The sequence below is a fragment of the Peromyscus californicus genome, unplaced genomic scaffold (assembly GCF_007827085.1).
Source record: "Peromyscus californicus insignis strain IS unplaced genomic scaffold, ASM782708v3 Scaffold_23__1_contigs__length_62951481, whole genome shotgun sequence".
NCBI lineage: Eukaryota > Metazoa > Chordata > Mammalia > Rodentia > Cricetidae > Peromyscus > Peromyscus californicus.
Window position 1 is genome coordinate 23,121,945 of NW_026294534.1, and position 19,404 is coordinate 23,141,348.

Sequence of the window (19,404 nt, forward strand, 5' to 3'; positions counted from 1 at the left end):
CTGTCTTGATATCTTCATTCTCCTGATTTCTTGTAGACAGTGCCTCTGGAATGAAGAGCCATTTGCAGAAGGCAGTAGAATGATACCTCTTTTGAAGTCTGCCCAGGCACTCCTCCCTGTACCTTTTTTAAGGAATGAAAAGGACAGTCCTTATATTTGGTGATTCTTTCCCTGTCTAGTTTTCAGGTGCGTGCTTCGCAGTTGACTTCTAGGCACTAGGGAGGGGCACTGACATATGCACTTGCTATTTACAGCATTGCACTCTGTTGTTTGAATCTCAGATGGTCTTATAATAAAAAAAACCCAGAGCTGGATATCAGGGTGAAAGCTGAAAGATCAGAGGAGCAGAACAGTCAGCCACTGGTTCTTACTGCTACGAAATCCTCAGCCTAAAGAGAATGAATTCCTGTTTCCTCACACCCTATATACCTTTCTCTGCCCAGACATCACTTCCTGGGATTAAAGGCATGTGTGCTTCCCAGTACTGGGATTAAAGGTGTGTGCCACCACTGCCTGGCTCTGTTTCCACTGTGGCCTTGAACTCACAGAGATGGAGATGGATCTCTGCCTCCGAGTGATAGGATTAAGGGTGTGTGCTACCACTGCCTGACCTCTATGTCTAATCTAGTGGCTGACTCTGTCCTCTGATCCTTAAGCAAGTTTATTAGGGTATACAACAGATCACCACAACACTCCTTTATATTATATTCTTACCCCGAGATCCCAAACTTCCTTTTACATACTCATTCATATTTTATTTTCTTCTCCTAGGTACTGACTTGAACATAGACAGCTTACCTTTGCCTCGGAAAGTCTATCATGACTGGGCCCTATTCCATGAAGAGTCCCCCAAAAACAATTATAAGCTCTTCCACAAGCCAGTCATCACCTTATTCAACCACACAGCCACGTTCAGCAGGCATTCCCACTTGCCGCTGACCACCCAGTACCTGGAAGGTGTGGAAGTCCTGAAGTCACTCAGATACCTCGTACCTTTGCAGTCTAAAAACAACCTGAGACAAAAACTTGCTCCACTGGTATATGTACAGTCAGACTGTGATCCCCCGTCAGACAGGGACAGCTATGTTCGTGAGCTGATGGCTTACATTGAAGTTGATTCGTACGGTGAGTGTTTACAGAACAAACATCTTCCTCAGCCGCTGCAGAATCCAGCCTCCATGGATGCTGATGGCTTCTACAGGATCATCGCCCAGTATAAGTTCATTCTTGCTTTTGAGAATGCAGTTTGTGATGATTACATCACAGAGAAGTTCTGGAGACCGCTGAAACTGGGGGTCGTGCCTGTGTATTACGGGTCCCCCACCATCGCAGACTGGCTCCCAAGTAACAGAAGTGCCATTCTTGTTTCCGAATTTTCTCACCCCAAAGAACTGGCCAGTTTCATTAGACAGCTGGATCATGATGACAGATTGTATGAGGCCTATGTAGAATGGAAGCTGAAGGGGGAGATCTCTAACCAGCGGCTTCTGACAGCTCTGCGGGAGCGGAAGTGGGGCGTGCAAGACATTAGCCAGGACAACTACATTGATACATTTGAGTGTATGGTGTGCCGCCGGGTGTGGGAAAACAGTCGGCTACGGGAGCAGGTGAGTGAATGGAAGTTTGCTGTGTGTGAGGAGGGGTGTGGGCTGGCTCTGCCTCTCTGTGTGTGTGTGCAGACCTTCTGTCTGTGGCTGCTGCCCGCCACCATTCTCCATTCCTAACAGAGAGGTGTGCCACGCAAGAAGGTGGAAGATCGCTTTACTCTTTGGGGACGCTGGCATGCTTACAATTAGGACCTTCAGTTCTCCTTGTTCCTTCTGAAGGATACTTTTGCTACAGGTGCTGGCCATTGACACATGGGACTGCAGAAGAAGGTCCCCAAATCAGAAAAAGAGGTCTGCCTGCTGCCTGCATGAGCAGTCCTGTAACCCCTTCATCAGTTCTGTTGCTATTTTGTGGTTTGTGCAAGTCCCCTTCCCTGAAGCCCACAGGTTGCCATTAGGAAACTCATCTTGCATATGCATTTAGCTACATCTGTCTCCATTCTTTTTTTTTTTGTTTGTTTGTTTTCTTTTGTTTTTTGAGACAGGGTTTCTCTGTGTAGCTTTGCACCTTTCCTGGAACTCGCTTTGGAGACCAGGCTGGCCTCTAGCTCACAGAGATCCACCTGCCTCTGCCTCCTGAGTGCTGGGATTAAAGGCATGCACCACCACCGCCCAACCTCTCTGTCTCCATTCTTGACCTTGTACTTTCTGACATATACTCATGCTGGCTAATATAATTTAATTGTCCTAACCTTAATGCTTGGGAGCAGAAGAATTTCAGATGTTGAGGTTTTTCACGTCTTATAATTATTTGCATAGCCTTTACCAGTTGAACATTTCTAATCCCCAAATCCCAAACCTGAAATGTTGTAAAATTAGAAAGTTTGTTGCTCAAAAAGTTTCAGACTTCAGAGCATTTTGGATTTCAGATCTTTAGATCTCACATGAGGGATGCTCAGCTTGTAAGATTTTTTCAGGTCTCAGGTGAGGGATGCTCAACCTATATAAAGACTTCAAATAACAATGAGGCTAATGTCACCGGGCAGAGACCCCAAGGACTACTCAACAAAACAGGGTTACTAATTTGATGGTATTTATTAAGCTGGCTGGCAACTGTCTGTTGAGAAACAGTTCTCATAGAGCATCTCTGACTGTTGTATTTAAAAGTGGTGTGGTGATGGCCTTGGCAAGTTGGAGTCAAGGGGCATGGCAGAAAGTCACTCACACCATGCAGACAGCACTCACATGGAGTATTTTATTAAGGGAAGGGAAGAAGGGACACAGAGTGTGCCTCTGGAGACAGAAGAGAGGAAGAGAGAAGAAGAGAATGGAAAAGGGGAAGAGAGGAGGTGCGGACGTGACCTTATGGGAAGAGAGAGAGATGGGAGGGGAGAGGAGGGGGGAGAGACAGGGGAGAGAGAAGGAGAGGGAGAGAGAGAGGGGTGCCTTGGCACATGCACAAACAGGCTATGCATGCAGCTACCTAGGATGTCAAGGTTCCCAAGGGGCCAGCCAGGTAATGCTTAAATGCTAACACTGATGACTTTCTGCAGGGAGCTTTTTTTCTTTTTCTTTTTTTTTTTTTTGTTTTTTTTCAAGACAGGGTTTCTCTGTGTAGTTTTTGGTCCCTGTCCTGGATCTTGCTCTGTAGACCAGGCTGGACTCGAACTCACAGAGATCCGCCTGCCTCTGCCTCCTCAGTGCTAGGATTAAAGGCGTGTGCCACCACCGCCTAGCTGCAGGGAGCTTTTAAAGGTAAAACCCATATCCTGGTTGTCAGTTGCAAATAGATGTAGAACAAACAAGCTGTTTAACAGATGTAAAAAGCAGCAGTTAGCTGAGGCATCTTGACCGCAAGTCCCTGGGACAAGATTGGGTAATTTTTTTAAGGGACTCTTCCACAGGAGGGGGTTTAAGGAGGGAGTCAACTCTGGGTCAGATCTTAGATGCTGTTGCAGAGACAATACATCACCAAACACTGGAATTTCTAGCTCCTTGATCATGTACTACCCAGACTCCAGAATTGTGAGAAACACCTAGTTTATAGTGTTCTGCTACAGCAGAATACTTAGTGACTACCCTAAAACATAAGGAAGGATATTAAACAAGGGCTATGTACAAGAAACATGGCAGAACTAATTTGTGAAAATAAAATTGAAGTATACAAAGCTGATAAAATGATTTTTCTATATTCTAGCAATAAACAATTAGAAAAAATAAATTGCTTAAAAATATTATGATAGTATCATAAAATATGAACTAATTAGAGTTGTCTGGCCAGTTAGAAAATAAGATACACCAGAAGTGAAAAATGCTGTTCAGAGAAGCGAGCTAAATCAATGGTAAGATAAATCATGCCCAAGGATTTTGTCAATATTGTCAGTTTTAAAATTGATAGGGATTTAACATAATCTCAATAGAAAGCCTATTAAGTATTTTTGTAGCAATTGACAAATGAATATATAGAAAACATAGGTGGAAAAGTAGAAGACTTAAACTGACATGAAATTTGCAGGTAAATGGTTGGAGCTAGAATAATTATTCTTAGTGAGATAACCTAGACCAAGAAGAACAAACATGGCATGTTTTCTCACATTTGTGGATGTTAGCTTTGAATCGCTAGATAGTTTTGGAATATCCGTAGAGGCCAAGAAACTGGTAAGAGGCTTGCGGGATTGGGTTCAAGGTCAGGGATATAGAATGTAGGTAACATGAAGGGGGATGGGAAATAATGGCGCAAGAAGGATTAAGTGGGATTGCTAGGGTAGAAGAGGGATTACAGGGAAGGATAACTAACATAACACTTCAGACCTTTGAAAAAGTCATATGGGGGGCTGGAGAGATGGCTCAGTGGCTAAGAGCCCTGGCTGCTATTCCAGAGGTCCTGAGTTCAAATCCCAGCAACCACATAGTGACTCACAACCATCTGTAGTGAGATCTGGCATGCAAGCAGAACACTGTATACATAATAAATAAATAAATCTTTTGAAAAAAAAGAAAAAAAGAAAAAGTCATATGGAAACCTACTACTATAGAAGATATATACATAATGGAGATACCCTTTAATGTGAGGATAGTGCCCCTCCCAGACCCCATAGGCTATCAAGAGCCAATTATAAGACTGAGTTACCTCTTCTTTTGGAGTTGTTGGTTCCGTGGACTCCCCCACAAATGTTATAGGATATTGCTATTACTTTTGACTTCCCTCCAGACACTCTTGCTGAAGATACCATATATTCAAGCCATAGAACATGGAGAAATCAAGCTGGTACTGCGCTGGAAGCTATTTGTATTGGAACTTGCTGTACATGCTACCTGAGGAGAAAAATCACCATTAGTCTTAGCTAGCTGTGAATTATGTGAGCTTAAAAAAATGACTGGCCTGGCAAGATATGCCCACTGGTACAACAGTGGCATGAATGTTAGGGGAATAGTCAGCCACTTTCTGATTGGATTTAAGGCCTTCTTTGTAAGTTAGTACTTCTACCAGGCACCATTATAAGGGCTAAGAATCTGTGCTATGGCTAGATAGACCCCAGGTCCTAGGAGAGAACCTCTACTGTTATTTTGCTAAATGGATATAGTATTAAACTAAGTACTAAAGACTTATCATTATGCCCATAGATTAGTGTATCTCTCAGCCTTATTAAAGACACTTCTTTTTGTAGTTCCTGGTAATTAGGACAGAGACCCACAACTGCTCAGGGAGTAGAGAATAAGAGCCTGGGCTCAGCTTTAAATGGGATGTGTAGATCACACTTCTCCTCCCAAGGCTCAGGGATCATTGTAGAAGAGGAAAGAGAAAGATAGTGAGAACCAGAGGTGGTAGGTTAGGGTTAGGGTTAGCGTTGAAACAGTGTTTTCTGGGCACAGCAGGGCAGCTGCACACGCAAACTCCCAGTAATCGTGACGGCACATACAAGGCTTATGCAGGCTCAAGACAAACCAATGTCAGTGTGGAGGTGGGCGGTGGTCAAGAAGTCTCAGTTGAAGATCTATTGGGGATTAGTCGTTGCTGGGGGAGGAAGAGTTAGTTCTCTTTAAGGGGTGAGCCCTGGTAGATAGGGCCATACTCCAGTGGATGGCCCCACACCCAGGAGTCTATGAGTATGTGAGCAGCACATGTTGGACTGGCTGGATTATTTAAAAACTAAAGGAAGTCATGAAGTGTGTAGGAGGGTGGAAAGGTGTAGGGGTGGATCTGCAAGAAGCTGGGAGAGGACTGAGCAGTAAATATATCAAAATACATTGCATTAAAATCTCAATTAATTGAAATTTAAGACTTCCTACATGTTTTTGACAAAGATTTAAAAATAGACACTGGAAAAAGACTACCTATTCAGTAAATTTTTTTCAACACACTGGATATCTACCTGCAGAAGAATGAAATTAGACTCCTTTCTCTTATCCTGAACAAAAATCAGTTCAGTGTGATTCAAAGACCTTAATTTAAAAACAGCCAATACTCTTAGAGGAAGATACTTCAGGGTATAGGAATAGGCAAGGACTTTCTACATAGACCCCCCCCCCCCATTAACACAGCAAATACCCTCACGGAATGACAGATGGGATTTCGTGAAGTTAAAAAGCTCTGCACAGCATAAGAAACTCTCAGCAGAAGCAGCAGACAGTCTACAGAATGGGAGACAGTTGTTGTCAGCTGTACTTCAGGCAGGGGTGTCGATATCTGGAATCTATAAAGAACTGCAAATATGAACACTAGAAAGCAAAACAATAAATGGGCCCATGAACTGAACAGACAAGCCCTAAAAGATGAAACACGGATGGCCACTGGAACATATGAAAAAAAAGGCTCAACCTCATTAGTCATCAGAGAAAGATAAATGAAAACACTGAAGTTCCATCTCCATTAAGAATGGCAGTCATTGTGAAAGCAACAGATGATGATGAGGTTGTGGTCATAATGGAACCCTGGTAGGCATGTAAATTAGTCCAGTCGCAATGGAAGTCAGTACGGAGGTGCCTAAGGAAGCTAAGAATATATCTGTCATACGACACAGCTATACCGCTTTTGGGTATTTATGTAAAGTACTGCCAATCAACCCATCTCAGAGAAACTTGCACACTGATATTTATTACTGCACTATTCACAATCCCTGTTATGGAATCAGCAAGTTTTCCAGCGGCAGAGGAATGGAGAAAGAAAACGTGGTTCATAGACAGGGAGTTTTTTTTTTTTTTTTTTTTTTCAGCTCTAAAGACATTAAATCATTAGCAAGGAAATGGATGAACTGGAGAGAATCACATTAAATGAATTAATCCAGTCTCAGATAAATGTCTCTCATATATGGTTCCTTGATTATGTAGATTCATAAAATGACATGTGAAAAAATGTAAAAGATAAAAACAAAACTGTCTAAGGAAACAAAGGGACTTAATGGAAATGGGAGGGCTTAGGAGAGAGTAGAGTGATATGGAAGGGATAGTACTCAGTGTATCATATATACTTGTATAATGTCTATACATAACACAGGAACAGGTACAACAAATATATACGATAATATGGTTTTAAGAAATATAAAATGTAGGGTTGAGGCCTTGTAGGATTTTTCCTGTCCACTGGTGACATCCTTGTTCAGCTCACATTTGGGTGATCATCTTGGTGAGACTTTATGGGTGCAGCTTCTGATGTTACTAGGAGGCACAATCTCAAAGCAAACTCCTTGATCCTCTGGCTCCGACAATCTCCCCGCCCCCACCTCTTCTGCAGTGTTCCCTGAGCCTTGGGTGAGGGAGTGTTGTGTGTGTGTGTGTGTGTGTGTGTGTGTGTGTGTGTGTGTATCTCCATTGGCACTGGGCTCCCCAATTCTGTATCAACCCCACACCAAGAACTATAGGCAACCAAGGAAAGCTGGAACAGGAGAGGTGGTCTTGCCCAGGGCAGAGCACACCAATTGGTTGTCCAGTGCCAAATAGTCAGCCCTGAAAACATGTGTACAAGTAACACTGTATAGACAGAACTGGTTATATTTAAGAATATATATGTATATACATAAACATGTACGCATGCAAAAATAATTGTGAAAAAAGAGACCATGAATTTGAAAGCGAGCAGGGAGGGACCTATAGGAGAGTTTGGAGGGAGAAAAGAGAAGGGAGAAATGTAATTACAATCTGAAAAGGGTCGCATTATGTATTTACTGTTATTTAAATGCAACATTATGGATCCTATGGACAATTAAAAAGTAGATACAGTCCTCCCACCAGTGCTTTCCATATTGATATCATAAGGGGAATGTCTTCTGTCACAGGGATCATAATCACATGGTAAAAACCTATCCTAGCTTTTCCAGCTCCCAGAGCTCTTGGACCACCTTGCTCAATGTTACGCCAGGGCAGCTTTGACATCTCTATTTACAGTCGGTTGTCACCACATCCAAGTTTAAGGAGCCATTCAACATGTCACTGGAAACAGCTCCAGTTATTCTTGCTACAGCATTGAGTTTCACGAGCGTGTCCCTCCAGGTCTGTGAAAGCTCTTCGGTGTCCCTTTCACCTCAGCCCACACACCTCAAAGACGGGCTCCACATGCTTCCCTTGTTCTTGTCAGCACAGCCTGGTCAGGGCTGCTAGAGGATTCTCGTGGTTCATCCAGGCTAGCTCTTCTCAGAGCTGGAGATGTTCTTAATACTCGAGGCTCTGTAATCACCTTGGAGCATTTACTGTCATCAGGTAACAAATGCTCTGTGCGATTACTTCGCCTGGTCTCCACAGGAAGCAAAAATGGAAACTGAGTCTTAAGGACTATGGTTTTATTAGGGAGTACAGCCCCAGAGAGGAGCGAGGGTTGGGGGAGGTGAAGTTCTTTTCTATGAGCCTCATTGGCTAAACCTTCGTACTTATCCACCGAGATGCATCTCAGGACCATGTCTTCAGAGTAAGGAAGGCGACAGAATTGTCTTCCTTTGGTTAAAGACAGAGGGCCCCCTAGAGCCTAGCTCCTCTTTTGTATTGGGTTGGGATAAGGTTATGATGAGTTCCATGGCTTCATTGGTTAACTTTGAGGGTCATAAAGGAGAGTCACCCAGAGGGAGATGAGGTATGCATTTGGTCACAGCCCTGCTCAGTTGCAACAAGAGAGAGCTGAGCTCTTCAGGTACATGAGATGTATGTCCGTCATGTCACTGTGACAAATCCCTAATGCAGACAGAGTAAGGCAAAGAGTTGTTTTAGCTCATGGTTTTAGAAATGTCAGTTCTCAGCACTGGAGCTTGTCTTTTTAGTGTTAATAGGAGAACACCATGGCAGCGGGAATGTGGTCAGTTATTTACCTCAGGGAAGAATGGAAGTGGAAGTTAGGAGCAGGGGTAGAAGGAGAGGGAGTGGGACACCCTGAGGGGCCCTCAGTGACCTACTTCACCCAGTTACATCCTATATCCTAAAGTCCCAGAACCTCCTAGAACAGGGCCGTCAGCTGAGCACCAAGTTTTTAATACAATAGCCTTTGGAGGAGATACTTGATATTTAAATAATAAGGTATCTACACTCCCTTAACCCTTGGAATCTAAAGTCTCACTGTTAGGCCAGCGAGATGGCTCAGTGAGTAAAGGTGCTTGACGCCAAGGCTGACAACCCGAGTTTGAGCCCCAGAAACCACACAGTGGAAGGAGAGAACTGACTTGCAAGGTCATTCTCTTACTTCAGCAATACACATCCCTCCCTCTCCTGCCCACAAAGTAAATAAAGTGCAGCGTAACTCATTATTAAGAAAATCAAGTCCCACTCTTCAAATTCCTCGAAAGTGGACCTGTTTTTGCTGTGAATGGTGAGCATCATTTTGTGTGTGTGTGTGTGTGTGTGTGTGTGCAGAATAATGACATGGCACCGAAGCTGCTTCTTAAACAAGGAGCCTTAGCCTTGCTGTTAGCCCATCCTTACAGCCATGTCCAGGGATCCCGTCTGTCACCAGATTCCACAATATCTTATTGTGCTTGCTGCTTGTTGGGATTGGGCTTTCTCTGCTCAGTGAGGTCATCTGCCACCCATCTATTAACTTCACAGTCTCCAAAATTTGGTTCTTGTTTTCTTCATCATCTTAATTTTTCTTTATGAATCCGTACCGTAACACAAAATATATTATTTTCATCTCGTGGGAATTCAAGAGAGAGTGGAATTAATCTATGTGTCCAGTCAATATTATTTTGCTTGGATATCTGCATTTTATTTACAGAAAAAAAAATGCTGTGAAACTATTACTAAGGCAGTTCCCTCATTTCGGACTGGCTTAGATAATGGCCATCAATAAGAGACATTGCCTTTGTCATATGCTTGCAGTTTGAACAGACAGCATTGAATAATTACGGAAATCAACTTGGATGGGCTCTGTGAAGGAAAGATTCTCTGATGAGGAACAAGAATATTTACAGTACAGATTCTACTAAAATCTTCCAAAGGGCCATCCTCATTATTGGAAGAAACTTTTTAGTACAATTGCCGTAGTACTGAGGACACTAACTGTTAACAGTGACTCCATTAACTACCCAGAGAGTGCACACTCCAGTAACAAAAGATAGAATTAAATGGAGTCAGAGTCACATTTCAGAATTTTCTGGTAAGATACAGCTATTGGTATTAAATAAGCACCTTCATCATAACCATAATTCATCAACTGGACACTTGCCAGGAGAGAATGAATTGCTTTATTCTTGTGTGTGTGTGTGTGTGTGTGTGTGTGTGTGTGTGTGTGTGTGAGAGAGAGAGAGAGAGAGAGAGAGCGCACAAGCACACACTTATTCTTTTGTATGTGTGTGTGTGTGTATGCGTGTGTATATGTGCATACATTTACATGTGTGAGTATGGTTATGTGTGCCACAGAGTAGGTGTGGAGATCAGATGAAGACCTTGGGTTGGTTCTTATCTTCCACCATATCTGAAATAAGGCTTTTGTTGTGTGGCTGCCTGTGAGCTTCTGGGGAGTGCCTTGTCTTGGCCTCTTACCTCACCCTAGCGACACCGGGTTTGCAGATGTACACTATCACAAGCCCAGCTTTCCATGGCCTCTGGAGATTCTAACTCAGGTCTTAAAGGCAAGCGCGTTTGCTCACTGAGCTCTGTCCCCAGCATTCAGCCCTTACTATGAATAAGCTTTAATCTAACGTCTACTGAATGCACAATTAGTATTTCCTGTATCACAGAGACTAGCTGTTAAAAGTTATCCAACAAACATATCCTGGGTCAAAATTTTGGAATGTTAAAGAATATTTCATGTACTTTGGATGACATTGGAGGGATTCGAATGCTAAATACTATATGAAGATGGGGGATATTTCTGGTCTGACCATCCAAGAGAATTTAAACGTTTCCTGTTTCCACTTCTACAAAACAAAGCAGCTTGACCTCAGGCTAATAGAATTTACTGTAACGGATGTTGCCTGGAAATTTCTCTGCTTTTTACGTTATAGATAAAAGATGTGAGGAGACAGTTCCAAGTTGGAGATTGTTGGTAGCCTCACAGTCCCCCCATAGAAACCACGAGTGTCCTTGTTTTGTTTTTCTTCTTCCCCCCTCTTGAAGTGGTTTTCAAATCATAGGTGGATGGGCTGGTGAAATGGTGCAGCAGGTAAATGCTTGTTGCCCAAGCCTAGTGACCTGAGTTAGAGTCCTTAAGAACCTGTGTCAGGGACGGAGTGGCCTGACTCCCAGAGGCTGTCTTCTGACACCCACATGTACACTATGGCATCCCCCACCCTCCCTAAGCAAATCATGTTAAAAAGTTCCAGTCGTAGGACATCAGTGGAAAGTAGCGTGGGCATCACTGGATTCAACATCCTTTCAGCTACTGAAACATAGCATTTCCGTTTGACTCGTTGTCTGTTTCTCAGTCAGATCCCCGGAGCATGCCTACTTCCTCCATTATCCACTGTGTATTTTTTAGCAGGTGACTGGCAATCATTTTAAATGCCCTCCCTGAGAGTGTCAGTGTCTGAGTCATCTTCCAGTTCTGTTTCCATTTGTTTCTTTTTTCCCTTGACCATGCTTACTTAGCTGTTGTCTTATTTTTCATGTGGCCCGTGGTCCTTGACTGATTGACTGGTTGCTGGTGCTGCAGGAAACAGGACAGACATGGAGGTAGTCTAACACTTGTATTCAAAAGTGGATATGCTTTCCTCAGTCTAGTTAAGAGTGGAGATGGAGTCTGATTGCGTGTTTATCTCCCCCTCCCCCAGTGCTACAGATCACCTTCTGGCCTTTGTACATATCAGTGACGTACTCCACTATTGAACAGTAGTCCCAGGCCTTTGTTACTTGCTTTTAACTTTCCAGAGGCTTCAATGTTTTTCCTCTTGTGTGTAGTAAAGTTGTGGATTATGATGTGGTAGGTTCATGATGGGGCATGCTGGGTTCTTTGTCTTGGAAGCCTCAAACTCAGGGCAGCTCTGATTTCCTGGATCTAGGGGTAAAGCTGTGTAGATTTTCCTGATTCTTTTTCCCATGACAGACTATGCTTTGTATTTCTGGGTGGTTTGGGTGGGAGAATTCCATGTCCCTCACCAATGGCAGGTGACTTCTAGTATCACCGTAGCCTGTTTAGTCACAAAGTCATTTCTAGATTTCCCACAACCATTAGAAAGATGATTTTTGTTTTGTTTTCCCCATGGGTGTAGATCCAGGGGTAGAAGGATTTTCTTAGGGTCCCTTAGTGGCTCATGATGGTTTTTCTTTATGAGAAAAGAATCTGGGATTCTTGAATGACCACCATTCTTTTTTTTTTATTAATTTATTAAGAGATTTTCTATTCATTTTACATACCAACCACAGATTCCCTCTCCTCCTTCCTCCCACCCCCCAGCCTTCCCCCCAACCCACTGCCCATTCCCACATCCTCCAAGGCAAGTTCTCCTATGGGGAGTCAGCAGAGCCTGGTACATTCAGTTGAGGCAGGTCCAAGCCCCTCCTTCCTGCACCAAGGCTGTGCAAAGTGTCTCAACATAGACACTAGGTTCCAAAAAGCTGGCTCATGCACTAGGTACAGGTTCTGATCCCACTGCCTGGGGGCCTCCTTTACAGTTCAAGCCAAACAACTGTCTCGCTTATCCAGAGGGCCTAGTCCAGTTCCATGGGGGCTCCTCAGCTATTGGGAATGACCACCATTCTTACACTGTCCCGAAGAGGGGGACCCTTGGTGCTTTCTCTTCTGTTTTTATCTTCCTCCTTGGGTATTTACTGGACGCCTAGAGAGAAGAGCATTTGAGTGCCTTTGGACGTTTTTGCACTTGGGCCTCCTGGCTGTGCCACACTGATAAGGTAGCCTATCCTTGACGTTTCGGAATTTGTGGAAATCCTTGGTGATTCCCTGTTCTCTCTTTGTTGGTAGCCATCTCTTTCCTGTTTAATGCCTAAAGCTACAGTTCACACTTCATCTTTCCTGGGAAGGCATTCTCACTCTGAATTCAGTTTCTCACAGACCGTGGAAGAGTTCCGAATCTTAGGACTCTCAGAATTGTCTCTCCTTCTCAGCCTAGGAACCATATTCTCTTTGGAAGCAGAGTCTTTTAAAATCGTATTTTAGAAACAGCCGGTTTTGCTACTCAGGTCCTCAGCTGGAAGGAGATGTAGAAACTTAGTTATTTCTAAAAATGCCATGACTGTTTCCTCAAACACACACTTCAGATCATGTTGTGAAATACTCCTGTTGGAACCTTAAACTGAAACAGGGCATTTCATACGTTTCTTCTCTCTGTAGTGTTTCCTTCAGATGGAATTTAACATTACACCATTCAGTGGACCCTTCTCTTGAGGGGCATAAAGATGCTGTTATTACTGAAGGCCTCATATAAACATCTAGGCAGGGTCGTGGCTGAGGAGGACTCCTGGTTGTGTGGCCCATACAGTTACTAATTGTGCACGCTGTCTCTAGCGCATCTCCAGTACTGGTGATTTCATTACTCTTTAAAGACAGCTTCGTTTATCCCTCATCAGTTTGGACAGTTGTGCGGTGTTTCCCCTTTGTGGTCACTTCTTCGCTGCCTGCCTCTGGTTCTTCCACTGCTGAGAACGTGAACCATTGTCTCTGGTCATCCCTTTGGTATTCCTTTAGCAGCATCTATTGAGCTCTTGCCCAGGTGTACCCGAACACAATGCCTGACCAAAGCAATCCCAATTTTGAGTCTACATCTGATGTGTTTGTGAGAACGTTTCCGGACGGGGTTAGATCATGAGGGCTCTCATATGACCAATGGCTTAACTTTGAGAGACTATTGTAAAATGGTGGGAATGGGGAAGTAGAGCCTGGATGAAGGGCACAGGTCACTGAGGGTGAATCTTCAAGGTATATCTTGAGCCACCGGGATGGCATGGTGTAGAAAGATGTTTTTTTATGCCTGACAATCTGAGTTTAATCTTTGGAACCCACATGATAGAAGGTAGGTACCAACACCTGCAAGTTGTCCTGTAACTTTTATATGAACACCATGACACCCTCCCCCCTTTAATAAATAAATGAGCTGTCATCTAAAAGAGAAGGGCATGTCTTGCTTGGCTCCTTCCTATCTTCATTCAGCTTCTTAGCTGCTGTGAGGTCTGTTGCACCATGCCCTCTGTCATGATGGACTGAAGCCTCCAAAACCATGAGCTAACTAACCCCTTCCTTAAGTTGTTCTCTGAAGTGTTTGCTCACAGTAATGACGACGTCTGGCCGTGTAGAGATTGTCTGAGCCTTGTGACCATGTCTGCGGGTACTGTTGCTCTCTGTACTGCATGTGGAGTGTCAGCCTGAGGAATTCCGGTCTTTCTCGTGGTGGCACTGCTTTCTGCTATCTCCGTTTGCTCCCTTGTTTTGGTTGATCAGAGCCTCCAGTGGTTTCCTGACAAGTGTGTGGGGTGTCTTCGTTCTTCTCTAATGCTTATGACATACCTTAGCCAAATACCAACTATGGACACATCAGTTTTCCTGGGAATTTTTTTTTTTTCAAGACAGGGTTTCTCTGTGTAGCTTTGGAGCCTTTCCTGGAACTCACTCTGTAGCCCAGGATGGCCTCTAACTCACAAAGATCCACTTGCCTCTGCCTCCTGAATGCGGGGATTTTAAGGCATTTTGCCATTGCCTTTAAAAATGATTTTTCTTGAAGAAATTGTATTCACAGAAGAGTCACAATGAAAAGCTAATGTCTGTATACCCTTTACCTAGCGTCTCCTAATGCTAACATTTTATATAACCACTGTACATGTGTCAACACTAAGAAATTACTATTGGTACATCACTACTAACTGAATTACAGATTTCAGGCATGTTTCACTTTAGAGAAACTTCTTTTTAAATCTCTCCAGCTATTTGCAATTGGTAGCTGCTGGAAGAGAGAAAATCAGTTTTCTCTAATGGAGTGGTATGTCAGCCACACTCCAGGGCAGGTCCTATGCCCAGGAGTAATTGGCTAACACAAATCAGGTTGTTTAGGTTTTTTTTTCCCAACATAATATTTTTATTGATTGTTTGGGAATTTCATACAATGCTTCACACTCGCTTCTCATTCCTCCCAGGCTCACCCTTGCACCTTCGAGTCCCCCTCCCCAAAAAGAAAGGAAAAAGAATGTGGGGGCCCTCAGAGGTTCCCTGGTAAGACCTTACTCAAGGTCAGAGAATCTGAGCTTGCTTTACCCAGCAGGGCTGCGTAATAGGATGGTTTGGCCAGGGGTGTGGTTACCAGGTGTTTGGAAGGGTCTACACTTGGCTGTATGTTGTGCTTTGATCTTGAAAAGGGGAGGTCTTTTGCCTCTCTCCTTGATAGTATGTAAAAAAAACATTTGAATAAAACTTAAGGCAACTGGGTATTGACCCAGGGCCTTCCTGAAGCTATCCTTTGTCTCTGTCTATTTTTCTATCTAATACTTCCTCATTCCTCTCTCCTCCCTGCAAGAACCCTTCAATAGGTCGGACCTGGTCTCCTACAAAAGAAGATGTATTCTTATATGTCAAGTCCCATATGTGTTGCTCATATACTCATTGGAACATGGTCAAACTCCAGTGGCCAGTCCCTTAAAGATAACTGAGTCCTTTTGGCTTCATTTAGGTTTTTTATTTTGTTTTGTTTGTTTGGTTTGTTTTGGTAGGCGATTCAGGAGGGGTTGGGAGATCCTGGAGTTGTGTGTTGCAGAAGGGGTGAGGAGGCTGTGGGCCTATTTGTGATTTGTGTGTGTGTGTGTGTGTGTGTGTGTGTGTGTGTGTGTGTGTGTGTGATTTTTTTTCCCTAAGAGACAGAAAGAACATCAAGTTTCATGTGTGTGTCAGGAGATGTGGCCGAGGGGAAAGATGATTACTTGGTGCCCAGTTGGTGGAACTGTTTGGGAAGAGTTAGGAGGTGTGGCCTTATTGGAGGAGGTGCATCACTGGGGCAGGCTTGGAGGTGTTCAAAGACACCATTCGCAGTGTGTCCTTTCTGCCTTCTGCTTGTAGATGAGGATGTGAGCTCTCAGCTGTTCCTGTGGCTGTGTCTTTGCTCCACTATCCAAGACTCTAACCCTCTGAAGCCATAAACCCAATTAAATACTTTTTTCTCTATGAGTAGCCTTCATCCTGGTGTTTGGTCACAGGAATAGAAAATTAACATTATCCCAGCACTCGGGAGGCAGAGCCAGGCGGATCTCTGTGAGTTCGAGGCCAGCCTGGGCTACCAAGTGAGTTCCAGGAGAGAGGCGCAAAGCTACACAGAGAAACCCTGTCTCGAAAAACCAAAAAAAAAAAAAAAAAAAAAAAAAAAAAAAAAAGAAAATTAACATTATATCAAAAAAATCGAGAACTATATTAATCACATTAAAAAGCTTTCCTGTGCAGAGGAGGATATGGGCATTGACATACAGGAGAAGAGTAATTAAATAAGTCAACAAGCAGGAGAGGGGAAGAGGACTCCAGGGAGAACTAGGCTCCGTCTTAAGTGTGCCTCTGTATTGTTTTGGGACAGTACTTAGAACGCCACTTCCCGTCTCTGTAAAGTATGGTGGTTGTATTTGTTGCATTTGATTGCCTGGAGAATTCAGTGAGTCTGTCTCAGCTAGTACTCAGGTAGAGTGTCCAGTGCATAGAATAGTCTCAGTACATGTTGATACTTTCCCCTTGGACACTTCAACCACACAACTGCTGAGACTGTGGAGGGAAAGTATTAGCTTTATGGAAAGTGTGTTGTGCCTACTGTTGAGTGGCAGGAATGTGGGGTTTTAAATTCTTTCTCTCCTTCTCTCCATGCAGGGCTTACCACCCAAACAGTGGAAGGCGGACGTTAGCCACCTGAGTTGCCCAGAGCCCGCCTTGTTCACCTTCTCATCTCCAGCTTCTCCGGCCCTGCGTGGGAGATCGTTGAGAGAGCTGTGGCTCCCCAGCTTTCAGCAGTCTAAGAAAGAAGCCCAGGCGCTAAGGTGGCTGGTGGATAGGAATCGAAATTTTTCATCTGAAGAGTTTTGGGCCCTAGTATTTAAAGACTAATTTTAAAAGATGCTAGAATGACAGAATTCAATTAATTTTCTTGGATGCCTTAATATTTGGAGAGAACAGCTATTCTGTTGAGCAGCCATTAGAATAAGAACGAATTGCATCAGTTCTCACAAAGAGCCCTGTCAAATAATAGCTGTGAATTACTTTTAGTGGTTGCCTCTATATTTTTATATTAAAAAAAAGTTAAGACTTTTTAGAATGGACATTGGTTGCCTTCAGTTTATGTGTTTGGACCCACGGACTCGCCGTCTCCTGTGGAACCTGACCTAAGGTCAAGTGCTTTCGTAGCTGCAGACCTAGCTGTGGATGTGTGAGACTCACTGCCCTGTCAGCACCTCATTGGTGTTTGGCAAGCCCAGTTTCTTGATGCTGAGAGTGAAGGAAACACTTTAGAACTTGGCCGTGAGAGATTCCAGCTGTTGTTCTCAGGGATGTGAGTGAGGAAGGAAGGCTGTGTCAAGCATCTCTGTTCTCCCAGTCCAAAGGACACATGCATGTCTTCCTTCGTCTCCACACCTCCAAGCCACCTCGCTAGCGAAGGGGCTGTAGCTGGCCCAACCATAGCGGACATGGCTCTGGTAGGCCTTGACCATCCCTGTTCCCTCTGCCTTGCTGAACTGTTAGATTACATCTCCAAAGCTAGCCTCCAAGGTCTGTTCCCTTATTTGGCCACTTCCTGCCCCTGAGGAGGACCACCAAGGTCCAGCTATCAAAGTATTGAAGTCCAACAATCAAAAGCTCCTTTTGGATGCCCTAATTAACATGCCCAACAAACCTCACCCTAACATGGAGTTTCCCTTTATTTCTTTATTTGCCAATGGGTCTCCTCTCTATCCAGAGGCAGTCCTTTGTCCCTCTGAGACAAATACCCCTACACCCTCTCCCTTGTATCCTTCCCTCCCCCCTCATCCTCTCTCCCTTGTCTCTCTTATTCCCTGTCCTCTGTCCCTCTGGGGCAAATAAATCTCCTTTGTGCTGAGAACTTGGTCTTGGGCTATCTTGTGCTGAGTTCAAGGTCCTTTCAACTAGCCTAGTCTATATTCTCTTTACCTGTGGCCTCCCATTTCTCTCTGAAGTGGAATTTCTATAAAGACATGACTCCCAGTTTTCCCATCAGTGAGATGTCACTAATTGTTTCTTACACTATGGCACAGGAGAGGAAGAATTGTCATATTCATGGCAAACAGCCATTTATTTTGATCAAGGTGAGGGAAGTGAATGCCCTGCCTGGGCTCTCCTTGGTTCCAAGTTGATTGTCATTAGGATGATGTAGACAGCCTGTCATGGTTGGCAGGCAGTCTGCTGAGGGGTGTTTCCTGGTTTCTAATGCTGTCAGAGAATGTTCAACCATATTGTCTGGTTACCTCCTGGAGCTCTCTGAAAACAAGGAGAAACAACACCAGCTTTCATTCCATTAGATGGTAAGGAGATGCCGGTCCACACAAAGGCCTCTTGGTGACTGTTGTGTTGGTTTCTGTGTTCTTAACTGTGGGAATACATAAGCATTGCCCTCTAGCTGTGTCGTCCAGCCTACAAGAAATGATGAAAAATAACTCATTCTTGATGGGCAGTAGGGTCACCTTGCTGGTGGGAGAACCTGTCTGTGGAGAGGTTCTCCTGAACCCTACATCTGTCATAATTCCACATGATTTTAGGTAAGTCTCTTAACCTCCTTGGGCCTTGGGTTTTGTGTCTTAAGAAATGATTGAGCTGATCTTTGAGATGGTAATGTTCTTTCATTCCTCATGAAAATTTAAGATGTTTAATTTTATAGGCGCTTTTACTGATGTGGGAAGAAACTGGCTTAGATGTGTGTTTTTCAATAGAAGTAGATTTTTCGGAGAATGGAGCATATGTATTTTACTTAGTATTGGGAATGGAGGGGATTCTCTACCATTTTATCTGATAACATCAAAGCAGTAAAGCTTTGAAAGGGGGTTGTTGGTGTAAGGTCAGGCTTTAAACTGTATACTGAATGAAGTGGAATTCTTTCTGAATCCTCGAAAATGGTCTGCAAAAGGAATTATGCCTTTGACGAAATAATATAGTAGTTTTACTTTCTCTCCATAAATGTCTACAACAAATGCTTAGTTCTCCACGTGTGTCTTTAATCTCAGTATTTCAGGAATTATTAACATTTTCAAGAACTTCAAATATGATGAGTATGACAAATATTTATTAAAATATGATCCTCCCCACCTCTCCCAATGTCCCTGCTGTGTCCATTCCTCCTAACTTTGTCCTTTAAGAATATATTAGAACACACTACGGGCGGTGGTGGCGCACGCCTTTAATCCCAGCACTTGGGAGGCAGAGGCAGGCGGATCTCTGTGAGTTCGAGGCCAGCCTGGTCTCCAAAGCGAGTACCAGGAAAGGCGCAAAGCTACACAGAGAAACCCTGTCTCGAAAAACCAA

The 19,404-nt window shown here is 43.7% G+C and overlaps 1 protein-coding gene across 2 annotated transcripts in view; it reads left to right on the forward strand.

Annotated features, from left to right (window-relative positions):
• The window catches only part of Fut10 (fucosyltransferase 10), a 77,517-nt gene extending 58,326 nt beyond the window's left edge, over nt 1-19,191 (forward strand). The window contains exons 4-5 of one of the 2 annotated variants that reach the window (XM_052751956.1): nt 772-1,607; nt 16,747-19,191. In XM_052751956.1, the coding sequence (XP_052607916.1) occupies nt 772-1,607; nt 16,747-16,980 (1,070 nt within the window). In that variant the 3' untranslated portion in view covers nt 16,981-19,191. The remainder of the gene's footprint in view (nt 1-771; nt 1,608-16,746) is intronic. The other variant, XM_052751958.1, reaches the window with a different exon arrangement.
• The last annotated feature ends 213 nt before the right edge of the window (nt 19,192-19,404 follow it).